Consider the following 13,946-nt stretch of genomic DNA (forward strand, 5'->3'; position numbering starts at 1 on the left):
CTCCACCTCCTAAGATCCCAGGTTCGCCATGCGCTTGACCCCCTACAGTTCGCTTACCAGGAGAAGGTGGGTGTGGAGGATGCCATTCTATATCTACTACACAGGGTGTACTCTCACTTGGAAAAACGCAATGCTGTGAGAATTATGTTCTTTGATTTCTCCAGCGCTTTCAACACCATCCAGCCCCTCCTGCTGAGAGACAAACTACTGCAGATGAGAGTGGACCCAAGCTTGGTGACCTGGATCACAGATTACCTCACTGAACGGCCCCAGTTTGTTAGACTGGGGGACCTCACGTCTGAGACTGGTCAGCAGCACAGGGGTGCCACAGGGAACTGTTCTCTCTCCTGTACTGTTCACCTTGTACACCACGGAATTCAAGTACAACTCTGTGCTGTGCCATATGCAGAAGTTCTCTGATGACACTGCAATTGTTGGGTGTATCAAGGATGGACAGGAGGGGGAGTATGGAAGTCTTGAGGAGGACTTTGTGGGATGGTGTAGGACTAACCAGCTGCAGCTGAACACCACCAAAACTAAGGAAATGGTGGTGGACTTCAGGAGGCCTGCCACTCACTTGCTGCCTGTCACCATTGACGGGGTGAATGTGGAGACTGTCAGTACGTACCTGGGATTACATCTTGACAATAAACTGGACTGCTCTGCCAATACTGATGCACTTTACAAGAAAGTGCAGAGCAGGTTCTAGGCATATTTCCTTAGGAGGCTGGGGTCCTTCAATGTCTGCAGCAAACTCCTGCTTATGTTCTACCAGTCTGTCATGGCCAGTGTCCTTTTCTATGCTGTGGTATGCTGGGGAGGTAGCAATAGGAAGAGGGATGCTGGACGACTGGACAGGCTGGTGAGAAAAGCTGGCTCTGTGGTGGGCATGGAGCTGGACTCACTGACATCAGTTGCAGATAAGAGGACCCTGAGCAGACTGCTCTCTATAATGGACAATGACTGCCACCCCCTGCACACCACTTTCTTAATGTTCAGTAGTAGGCTCCTGTCTCTGTCTTGCAAAACAGACTGCATAGGTCCTTTGTCCCTAGGGCCATTACGCTCTTCAATGCTACTCAGAAGGGGAGAAGTGTGATTGACTTAAGGCGCTGACACACCTATCCGATAATTGGCCGTTGGACAGTCCGGCGAGGTCAGTGACTCGAGTCTGTTCGGTGTGTTCCGTGCCGTCGTCCGTCCATGGGGCTGTCGGCCTTCATTTTGGCCGATTTGACATGTAGAATTGGCGGGGCGGGGACTGCCGGCAGTCAGACTCAAATGACCCATCTGATTGGTAACCCAGAAACGGGGAGCGGAATGAGCGAGAATTTTAGTTACAATATGAGATTGTATTCTGAACAAGCCACCATGACAGTCTGTCTTTGAACTTCCGGAGAAACCAGACCCACGTGATGCGTCCATCCAATCAGCTGCCGGTTTTCATTTTTGGGCGACAAGACAGATTTGCTGTTATGGAGACGTATTACGTCTCGTCGCTTTGGTGTGTTCTGAGGCATTTTTTTTACCAACTCGGGGAGACTGATCAGTCCAACTGCCTTTTCTGCCGAGGGTCGGCCGTCTGGTCAGTGTGTCTGAAGCTTTAAGTGTTTTGTACCATGCCTTCATCTGGGTGCCTTTATACATACACATAAACTACCCTGGACTGCTTGGCACTGTTTGACTCCCTTACTGGCTATATTAGCCACCTGCCCAATTTGCTAGCTTGCCTATACAAGGATGCCAATACACCATGCTGTCTTTTTGTCTGTATGGACAGTTTTCAACTTTAACTTAAACTTTTCTTCAAGTCTTTTACTAGTGTCTATGTATAGTTAAGTAATGATTATTCTATTTTTGATATATTGTGTAGCCTGTTATACTTGAATAGTACTCATACTTGTAGCCTGTTGTACTTGAATAGATATAGAATTTGCACTGGCACTGACACTCTCTTACACTATGTTACCATTGCATCTTTCTGCATTTTTTTCCACAACGCTCCTTTAAACATGCTACAATCTAACTTTACTGTAAGGGCATACTATTGATATCTTTGTATTTTTGTAGTATGTATGTATGTGTGGATGTCATATGTCTGTGTGCCTATTAGACACCTTAATTGCCTTCGGGAGTAATAAAGTATCTCTATCTATCTATGTCTATCTATCTTGCTGTGGGTGCTCTTTTCAGCACAGATGGACACAGAACTTGTGAGTCTCCCCTGACTGCACTTACGCTAAGCTCCATATCAAATTGAAGCCCTTCCATACAACCCGTTCTCATTCTGAACTCGTAAGGGCATGTAATATAAGGGCAAATTTCCAGGTAAGGAGGTTGGTTGGGGTGGTGGATGAGTCAAACACAAGATTTTCACCCAGGAGAGCAGGGTTCACATCCCGCTTGTCACGCTTTCTATAGTCATTTTTTTCTTTCCTCCCGTGTGTCCCAGAACCGTACGCCCACCCACGACCCTTTCCTAAACCCAACCCAACCGTCCCATCCAAACACAGGACTTTCACCCAGGAGAGCGGGGTTCACGTCCCACTTGTCATGCTTTCTATATTCGTTTTTTTCTTTCCTCCCGTGTGTCCCAGAACCGTACGCCCACCCACGACCTTTTCCTAAACCCAACCCAACCGTCCCATCCAAACACAGGACTTTCACCCAGGAGAGCGGGGTTCACGTCCCGCTTGTCACGCTTTCTATAGTCGTTTTTTTCTTTCCTCCCGTGTGTCCCAGAACCGTACGCCCACCCACGACCCTTTCCTAAACCCAACCGTCCCGTTCTTCCTGCGTGTAACGGAACCGTAAGCCCACCCACAACCTTTTCCTTAACATAACTGCATCAAAAGGGACGGCAATAGTCCTGACCAAGCGTGTTTACCTATAGCGCTAAAGGGACGGTGCTAAAGGTACGGCAATAGTCCCGACCAAGCACGTTTACTTAAAGCGCTAAAAGCTAAAAAGCTTTAAAAGCATAAACAGAGACCACAGAACATAGTTACAGTAGCCCAAAAATCCCCCACCATATTCCATTTTAGAGATTATGCTGCCACACCATGAATTGTGAACAAAGTTGAACTGGCTGGATACTGTCCAAATGCACTGTATATCTTTTCAGCTAGCCAGTAAAGTCCCAATTAATTGTGAGCTACAGTGGGCAAAATGCTCAGATGGGCTTCACTTGGACCTAAAGTGTGGGATTGCAGAAATGGAAAAAGGAACACAGCACCAGGCCATATCTCTCCTCAAGCCAAATGAAAACTCAGAGTGATGTGTCAATCACAGGACAAATGACAGAGACAGCGAGAGAGAGAGAGAGTCCAACAGCCAAAAGAGCCAGCTGCCTGTAGGCCTTTCATGACATAACCTTGTCAAGGTCAAGGCTGTTAATACTGTGTGAATTGAGTTTAAAATCCTGTAAAATATATCTATTACAGTAGTAATATTACCCTTAAAGATGACTGTTTGCACGTTGGGTTAGGGTTAGAGGATGTCAACACCTTTGAACATGGAAAGCATGTTCTCATTTGGCTGTATACATGGAGTTTACACACATATTTACTTGTTTTTGTCATTTAGGAGGACCTTGCTCTGACTTAACCCTTGCGTTGACTTCGGGTCACATTGACCCTTTTTTAATTTTTGTTTTATATCAGAAAATATGAGAAGTAGAAATAAGCGCTGAAAATATGTAGAAGAAAAATTTAACAATATCTAACGTTGGAAAAAAGCAAAAACAAACTGTGAAAAAAAGGCGACAAAAACGTCAGTGTTTTTTTCAAGGTTGCTCCTTGGAGACCTAGCCTAACCCTAACTATAATCACTACTAGGCCTGCACGATGAATCCTCGTGATCTCGATTCACCCTGTTCACCATTTCATTTTTAAATGACTTGGATCTAAAGTTTGATTTTTTTGTTTGGGGGGGGGGCATTTTCGGCCTTTATTTTGGTAGGACAGCTCTCACAAAGTTCAGGGCTTCACCCTCAGCCAATGACAAAGCGCCTTTTAGTCACGTGATACTCAAGTCTTGTCAAGTGAGCGTGGTAGTTCAGAAATAAACCAAATGGATATTGATGAAAACCCAGGTACTAGTGATGAGAATCAGCCAACCACTCAGTCTCAAACCGAACTCGTTCCGAAAAAAGGCTTGCATTTGGTGGTGTGGAAGTATTTTGGATTCAAGCAAGACGATGAGGATCTGATGTGATTTGCAAGGCATGCTTTGCCCTCGTTGCAGCACCGAGAGGTAACACCACAACTCTTTACCAGCACCTCAAACGTCACCACAAAGTGAAATATGATGAAGCCATGTAAGGCAAGAGGTCTGAAAGACGTTTCAATTAGCCTATATAGAGCCATGTTCAGGGCCATATTCAGCGCAGTGCATTAAACTTCTATTTTTGGTAACCTACTTGAATGGCCAGTTGAATGTTAATTCTATAAAAGGCAAGCAGTTAAAGAGTGTGCTAAGAAATCATTGTTTTTGATACTGTACTTAAATTGGCAATTAACAAACTCCATTTCTCTAGAGACTGAAGCTGTAGCTGCAGCATGTTGATTGACATGTTTTAATTATGTAAAGACATGTTCAAGGAGTTCAAATAGAGCCTGTATCAGGGCCATATTTAGTTCAATGTGTTATATGTCACTATTTTTGGTAGCCTGCTGTACTTAAATGGCCAGTATGTACTTTATTTTCTTTATTCATTGAAGCCTCTATGTTTACAGGCTTGTGGTGATGCACAATGTGCTATAGGTGCCAAAAAAAAATCAAAATGTTTGGTGCTGCCAATTTGTTTTGTTCTGTCATGGTTCATGTGTGCAATAAACATTACACTTTGTGAGAAAGAAATTGTGGCAGAGAATCGTGATATCAATTCTAAGCTAAAAAATCGTGATTAATATTTTTCCCCGAATCCTGCAGGCCTAATAACCAAGCCTTAAAGGTGCCACACGTATTTCATTACTTTGTGGTAATGTCTGAAGTTCTACCATGGTCTCTGTAACATTCTTTGTGGAAGAAATGCCTTGGTTACCTTGTTTCAAGCCATTCTAGCGTGGTATAGAAAGCCTACAGGAAGACTCAGCTCGATTTGTGCCAGTTCTCATTAGTATTCAACGAGCTAAGCTACTTGACTCTGATTGGCTAACAGCTAGCCAATGAGAGCCTGGCTATCAGCATCCTTCACCCAGCGCAACTGGGCGAGCTCATGAATAGTAATGAGCTCAGGCAACACCACGTCAGGCTGACCAGCTTTTGTAATTGGCCTGATTTCTCCGCTTATTTCTTTTCAGTGGCTAGAGATGACATATTTTAAAAAATACAAGTAAAAACGGGTTTGTGTGGCAGGGCACCTTTAACCATCAAATGTTATGGTTTGTCTGTGGTGTTCAGCTGTTTGTCCACAAATGGGAGTTGAGTCCCCATTTTGTCAATGTGAGACTGTGGTCCCCACAAGGTTGATAAAACAAGAAAAGACTTACACACATTTGCACATAAAGCTGCAATATTTATTTTATGTTAACAGACCAAATGATTATTGGTAATGTGAAAGGAGTCTCTCATTGTGACAACCCACAAACAATTATCACCTGATTCTGCAATTTCCTTCAGCTTAATGGAGTGTTATAGCAAGGTTCAATAGCATGTAATGTATTGTTTCCAGTCACATCAGGCAGCTGTTTCAGCAAAAATAGCCTGTTAAACCCACAGTATGCCACATACCTAGCACTAAATGGCAGATAGACAAAGTTAGTGACTAGCTGTTGAACATATATAGGAGCATTTAGCTACTGAAAGGCCAAACATTTCCCTTTGAATTTGGTGGAGTCCAAATACCGACCTAAAAGGAGAGTGACTTACTTCAAATAATAAATGTTCCGTTCCGTTGTGTTTGCTGGATATGTAAATAGGTAACACGTATGTTATCCACAACAACCTTATAAGGTGATATATATGTTAGTGTTGTGTTTACATCTTGTTTGCTGGATCCAGGTGTCTGAAAAAAATCAATATCTGTTTCAACCATCACAATTAAATGCCTAAATCCTACACAACTATTAACCTAAAGATAATTCTATCCCTAACCTTAGAGGTCTTACCCCCAATTTCCACCAACTGCGGAATGTCTGCGGATCCGCTCCGCAACGGCGTCAATAGGTTTCCATTAAAGTCAATGTGTGTATTTTCACTGACTACGGAACGGCTGCGTTCCGACTCCGACCCAGCTCCGGCAGTCCGTAGCCCTCTGGAGCAGATACGCAGAGCTTCTATTTTTGCCGGACGCCGGAGAGCTCCGCAGCAATTCAGCACAGGGCAGATCGTGCGGGACAGAAAGTCGAGCAAAGAAACAAAATAAAACATCTGGTTAATTTTCAAAATAAAATACACCGTGCTCATGGTGGATCATATTTCCCTGCAATACACCTTGAAAACGTCATAATGGATGGAAACAAACTGTTGTTGGTTTTGTGGTTCTGTTTATAGAAACTACATCCTGTTATATCACGCGATCATACGTGAATTCGCGAGATCTCGTGGATCTTTGTGACTTCAGCTGTCAGTCATGGCTGCAGCCGTTGTGCAACAAATCCGGAGCTCGTGGGTATTGAAGGACGGCTGAGCACGGAGCCGACACGCAGCGGAGCCGATTCGCAGACATTCTGCAGTTGGTGGAAGTCACGAGCGGGCACGTGCGCCACCCGGCAGAAAAGGTAGAGAAAGGAAAAAGAGACTTGCTATCTCTGTGGATAACTAGCCCGTGAAGATCTCTATCTCTGTGGATAACTAGCCCGTGAAGATCGCGTGTGTGCGTCCTTGACAACTGTAAGTCGTATAACTTATGTTGTCAGTTCATTGTTAGCTGGTGATTTCGTTGTTTGTGTTCTTCACCTGCTAGCTAGGTTGCACGTGGCTGTCGATATAAGGGCAATTGTTGAACGCCCTTGCTCATGTTTGTATTTTATGTGCATTATTTACATGCTACAGTAGTTACACTGCATTAAGATCATGTAATTAATAGTGGGTTTATTGTTATTATTTGCTGGCCTATATATAATTCCTATGCATTGTGTATGGTAGCCTTTACAATGTTATTTATTTACAGCATTTGACCAGCATAAAATCGGCATATGTCCGACTGACCGGCCGGCCGCCGGTCATGGCTGACCAAAAATCGGCCAATTCCGGTCACCAGCCGGTCAATCGGTGCATCTCTACTTAGAGGTATCCTTTTTTTGCCACTAGTGGCACTATAGAGTAGTGTATTGATTATGTTTTTTGTGTATATCTTGTTTATTACTCCCACACACGTTCTACATGTACGTACATGAGCACAGGGGAGAGAAGACAACTCCATAGTGTGTGGTTAACCCTTAAATAGCAAAAAAGTGTTGTCACTCCTAAGGTCCTCACAAAGATAGCCCTGAATGTTTTTTCAAAAACCCTGAATAAAACTCGCAATTTTGACCAATCACAGCAACTTTACCGCAAATTTGACCAATTACCGGAGTTTCCCGTGACTTCAACCAATCACAGCAGTCCCCCAGTGCCAGACTTTGCGTCAGTATGTGACGCTGAGAGCCACTGACCAAGCGGGAGTGAGAACGGGTTGACATAACACACGTACGTCGCCAAATTTATTTCCTTGTTTGTGATATGAAGACGAGACATGTACGACTCGGAACATCTCACATTTACCAACAAAACATAGTTTTTAATAATTATAACAAAGAAATCGCAACTTACTTTTGCAATTTTCACTGTCTCTCGCAACTTCATTTCAAACAAAAATACAAAAGACATCGCAGCTTTTTTCGCAATGTTTTACAAAAGCTCCCGCAAAATCAGGCATTTTGGGCCGGAACAATCTCAAAAAAAGGCTGCGAAATCCTGGAGGGACTGTGCAGTGATTGCAGAGATATACGATGCGCTTAGTTTCCATTTGACATGCAGTAAATGCATCTTGTCATCTGTGACAGGGTGTTGACACTTAGGCAACTAGGTCTGGACTTGTCATTAGGCACTGTAATATGGTACTCACTTCTATACATACAATAAATTACCCTAATATATAAGTGACAGCTGTGAAAATACTGTGTGGCTCGATGTTAGGATCCTCCAACATCCTCATGACAGGCCACTCAACGGTAAATAATGCTAAAATGCAGAGGTCTGCATAATGAAGGAAAGCTGGAGACACAAAGCAGTGTACGCCCACACACACGTGAGGCTGTTTCCACAGAGTTTTTACTCTTTTGTCTCTTAAATGCATGCCATGTATTTCTGTGTGCAACAGTGTGTTCTCCAACAAGCCATGTCTAATTTCCCCATCAGTTTGGGAACAAAGAATATACCAACCGGCCTGTAGATGATGTCCTTGCTGGCAATTAGAAATATGCATTATTTAGTAGTCTTGCATTGCCAGACCTATCTCCACAGCGCTGTGGCATAAGGTCTGGCTACACCACACATACATTGAAGGATAGGGAAAAAAAGCTCTGGGCTTTTTGAATTTCATTGAACCAATCACAATCACCTTGGGTGGTGCTAAGCTCTGGACCCAGCAACGGTGGCTCTGCAATATAGTCTCGGGCAGGAACTTGTTTTGGTGGAGAAAAAAAACGCCACATAAATAATTAAATGAAGTTAACTGTTCACACAATACAGTAACAAGAGCTATTTAAATTAGCTGGATACATGATTAAATGTAATTTGCTCGCCGTGTATACTTCGTCCATACCAATCTCCACCAATCATTTACCGAAAGAACGAAGTAAACCTGCCTTATTGCATAATCCAATTTTTCAGTGTGTAGCTTGCTAGCTCGACGTTTTTTGTTAATCCTAAGCAAAAGGATTTTAAGATTGGCAACAAACAAAGAGCACCGAAATGTTGACATTGATCCAGACTAATTCTTATAGTGACAGGGACCCCCTCCCTTTCATTATTCATCAACATCAAAAAGGCGACAAATGAATGCAAGTTGAAGTTTATACATACCAAATCATCGGGGGGAAACTACCAAATGTGTTTATAAATTGCACATACGCATAAGCAAAACATTTTTGCAGATGCGTTTCCTCTCAACATCCAGCATTGAGGCCCTTTCCCTGTTGCTTATGTAACTAAGTAGCAACAAAATGGATTCATCAAAAGTTGCTGGTATTATTTGCATGTTTTAGCATATTTACAAATCATGTATACTTAAAATACTGCCAGCCATAACAAAGCTTTTTGGATTTCCAAAGGACTACCCTTCCTGCCAGGAAGCTTTTGCTTTTAAATGCCAGTGCTTTTATTTTAAACTGAAGAGCCTTAAACATTGATTTAGATCATCACATGAAACCTGTGAAACGTTTACATTTGTTAAAGTTATAGCTCTGTGATAATGCAGTTACCACTCCACTTTCCCAAATTAGGAGTTTCTGGTTTAAGATTTCTGACAAAGATGGCAATACATTTTAACCCAAGCTTGAAATTGTCGTGTCAGAAAACACCTGGGTGACATTACAGATGTTTTTTCTATGATCATGTCTTCTGTAAGTTGACATTTGTTCTATACTTTTTGTACTATAGCTTTCTCCATACTGAAATACATGGCTGCCAATAACGGGTAGGAAAGCAAATATGCTAAAACTAATATATATAAAACCAAAAATATTGGTACAGTCCTTTTGTCAGGCAGATAATTCCAATTTGAATGAATAAATTGGCATTATTTTGATACAATCACTCACGCTCTCTTTGTCTTGTTCATTTGGATGACCAATCTACTCTGCTCTGTTGTCAATGACTCATATTGTCCTCCATTGTCTCTCCTGTGGGTGTGTGTTTTGTCTGTAGGGAACATCTTTGTGGTGAGCCTGGCAGTGGCAGACCTTGTGGTGGCCATCTACCCGTACCCTCTGGTTCTCACCTCCATCTTCAACAATGGCTGGAACCTGGGCTACGTTCACTGCCAGATCAGCGGCTTCCTTATGGGCGTTAGCGTCATCGGCTCCATCTTCAACATCACTGGCATTGCCATCAACCGATACTGTTATATCTGCCACAGCCTCAAGTATGATAAACTGTACAGTGACAAAAACTCAGTCTGCTATGTCATGTTAATCTGGGCGCTGACTGTGGTGGCCATCGTGCCCAACTTGTTTGTGGGTTCACTTCAGTATGACCCACGGGTTTATTCCTGCACATTCGAGCAGTCAGCCAGCTCAGCATACACTATTGCAGTGGTTTTCTTTCACTTTATTTTACCCATCATGATTGTCACATACTGCTACCTGCGCATTTGGATACTGGTCATACAGGTGAGGAGACGAGTCAAGCCAGACAACCGGCCCAAGCTAACACCACATGATGTTAGAAACTTTATCACCATGTTTGTAGTGTTTGTGCTCTTCGCCGTTTGCTGGGCACCGCTCAACTTCATCGGTCTGGCCGTAGCAATCAAACCAGATGTGGTGGTTCCCCTCATCCCAGAGTGGTTATTTGTGGCCAGCTACTTTATGGCCTACTTCAACAGCTGCCTTAATGCCATTGTGTATGGTGTGCTGAACCAGAACTTCAGGCGGGAGTACAAGCGCATTGTAGTCTCAGTGTGCACAGCACGCATCTTCTTCCAGGACAGCTCCAACGATGCAGGGGAGAGACTCAAGTGTAAACCGTCACCCCTCATGACCAATAATAACCAGGTCAAGGTGGACTCTGTCTGATCCAGAACTCAGAGGAATACTGAGTGGACATTAAAAGATGTGCTGTGACTGAGAGTAAAAAAAGAAAAATACCAAATATTAATATAAAACAGCTTCTATACTCTTGAGCTGTCTACAGACGTTCATATGGTGCTATTGGACCTCTGAACAATCACAGTAAAAGCAGGGATGCATATTATCTTTGTCTATTGTTTGACTCTGCAGTTCCTGTAGTACAGTAAATATGACGTACGTTTTGTTTTCCTGTTTGCAGTGATGATATAAATGTATTATGCATTATATAAGTATTTATTTTGTATGACATGTCATGTAGATATATGGTAAGATACATCAGGTTCCAGTTAAATGAAGACAACATTATATCAGGCCAATAAAAGCATTCTACAAAACTTGATTGAAAATATACACAGACATTCATAAAGTTTTAATTTGAATAACCTCATTTGTGACACTGTAACACAAATTGAGTGCAATGTGGGTTGCTGCTGTATTATACCCTGCAATACATTAAGTGGAATATATATTTTAGCCTCTCTCTCTCTCTCTCTCTCTCGCGCCACCTTGTGAGCTCATTATGCTGTATGCATGGATATGCAGGAATTGTTCATATACAAAATAAAACCTTATATTGATGGAGTATCTGCTTAAGTCCTGTGTCCAATATACTCATAAATTCAAGTTTATTGCAAATCTGTAAATGCATTCAGTACATCACAGTTAAACCAGGAGGTCTCTAAACACCACAGTTTTGATAAGCTGCAATCCCAGCAGTAACGTTACAGCTCGTAGGTGCGGGGGCTGTCCGTTAGCCACTGATAGGGACTGTAACTTTAGCTGCTAGCTTGAAAATGCCTCTCGTAGCTCTTGCTAGTTTGCACTAATCCTGGCAAAGTGGGTGATTGTTGGCCTTTCTGGACTATGTTTTTCCTGAAAAGGCGATCTTGAAAATGAAGTTAATACAGCCACACAGTCTTCTTCACTACCTGCCACCATTTACTGCTCTAACTGTTTATCAATACTCCTTTGTTGTTGTTCCTATCGTTGAATGAACTGAAGTCTTCTTCCTCACTCGCTGACAACTTTCGCGGGCCGCTTCAACTAGGACATAGTGGAAGGTATTTGCGAATGCCCGGAAGATGTGGGGAAATCATCCCACCCACAACTCATCAAAATATGATTGATCATCAAATGCATGCCCCGATTCACTTGCATTATACAGGCATTTGGTCCAGCTACTGAAGGCCCTGCCTTCACCCAGATACCAACGGAAGAAAAATTGTGATTGGTCCATTTCCCCGACCGTTATATTGAACCACTGTTTGCCAAAAATAAGTGAGTCCAAGTTAACAATAATCTAGACAGTATTACTATCATTTCAGTGAATACAAACAGAAAAATAAGTAGTACAAAAATTATTTTAATATTTGATTTTAGGCCTTCACTGAATACCTAAATTATGTTGTCTGGCTGATCCTCTAGATTCATAATTATGCCAAGGATTAACTATGACAGCTCTGCTACAAATCTGCCTGAGTAATGTGATTTTATCCTAAGTGGAATACAACAAATGAATATAATAGGGCTGATGTCAGACATTTTCCCTCTGTTTTGCCTGTCTCATATTTGTGGTAGTTTAACACTGAAGCTATCAGGTTCTGCCTGCAAGCATATTTCAAGGTGAACATATATAGGTGTTGGGCGCCAGTGTACTAAGGAAACTCTGCTGCATAGGAAGCACGGACTGTGTTGCCTACTTCACATTATCTTTTGCATGTGTGTTGCATAGCATTCATAGGCAACCCGGTTAGTCTAACACAGACAAAAGCATCATGCATCACAGAAGAGAACGGCCCAACTATGTATTTGAAATCTACTTGGCTTATATAATGGCCGGTGAACATCATCCTCAAAACAAAAAGCTGAAAGAGCTAGCTCCCAGCAGACTCCCTTCCCCCTTCTCTATCTGCTTAATCCCAAGAGCTGTGTGGGGTTGTAAAATGACTGAAAGGGTTGTGGATGAGTAAAAATTACAGGGATTTACACTGCCCCCAACCAGTTATACTGTAATCTGGGCCAAAATATCTTTATAGCCCAGGATGTACAACAATGAAGAAGAGAAAAGTCAGGTGTTACATGACCAATGGCATTGATTTAGGCCCATCTTCCATTACTGATTTGATATCTGTCTATGAATAGAATGTGTGCTTTACTGTGGCAAGGTCATAGATCAAAGCTCTAGCAGAACATATCCTTCGAAAAGCAGAGCACAACAAAGACCACACTGCCTTTGAGCGCCTTTAAGCAATCACCAATTTGTATTCAATATTTCATAATTAAACATTTGATTTATTAAATTTGCTTCGCAGTACTCGCGCAAGTTTACTAGCGGGTGCAGAGCTGAACACACCATTACATCTGATTGTTTTCGTTTAATTACCCACAAATGTTTTGGATTGTTAAAATTCTGTGGAACACATTGAACTCTTATATGATTTCAATATGAGGTACAGTGACATTTGAGAGTTCAGAATGAGAAATCTATGCAGAGACAGATATCAGAGGATATTAGATATTTTAGGAAAAATTACTTTGAGAGGGAGGAAAGGTTTCAAATTGGAGCTATAGTTAGGTAGGAGTAGTTTACATTAAGCAAGCGTATTCTTTTTTATTTGTATGAGTGTTTACAATATTGTGTGTGAGCACTGGATTATTTTATCAGAGGATACTGCCAGTAAAGGCACAAAGATGAATCATGTTTGAGGAACTGGGTTTTAATTGGCTCTTACAATACTGACATTCTTTCTAGCCCTAATCCTTTTTGTTATTACTTTGAGAATTTAAACATCCTGTGCGGTACCTGTTTCATTGGACATCAATTCGCTGCTCCAGTTATATGTGCATGCTACTGTGCACTGAATAATAATAATAATGAAGCCATTCAGCCACCTTTAGTGTTCTTAAGAAACACTTGCCAAGGGAGTGTGAGGCTGACATCTTAATAGAGTGAGGTGACATGTTTGTGCCCTAATTAGTGTGATACTACTTTTACTTTGTGAGATAATTAGATTTTATTTAAACAATCACCTTTTAGGCGATGTCATTATCTGCCATGAAACACACACACACACACACACACACGCGCACACACACACACACACACACACACACACACACACACACACACAATACATATAAAGCTTTTTTTTTACTTGTCAAAAGCCCAGG

General features: G+C 42.1%; 1 protein-coding gene across 1 annotated transcript in view; it reads left to right on the plus strand.

The window, feature by feature from the left end:
* Positions 1 to 11,348, plus strand: part of mtnr1aa (melatonin receptor 1A a) — a 52,313-nt gene extending 40,965 nt beyond the window's left edge. Inside the window, exon 2 of the mRNA XM_078263360.1 lies at positions 9,853 to 11,348. Coding sequence (XP_078119486.1) covers positions 9,853 to 10,721 — 869 coding nt within the window. The 3' untranslated portion in view covers positions 10,722 to 11,348. The remainder of the gene's footprint in view (positions 1 to 9,852) is intronic.
* The last annotated feature ends 2,598 nt before the right edge of the window (positions 11,349 to 13,946 follow it).

Source organism: Sander vitreus, chromosome 2, assembly GCF_031162955.1.
Source record: "Sander vitreus isolate 19-12246 chromosome 2, sanVit1, whole genome shotgun sequence".
Taxonomy (NCBI): domain Eukaryota; kingdom Metazoa; phylum Chordata; class Actinopteri; order Perciformes; family Percidae; genus Sander; species Sander vitreus.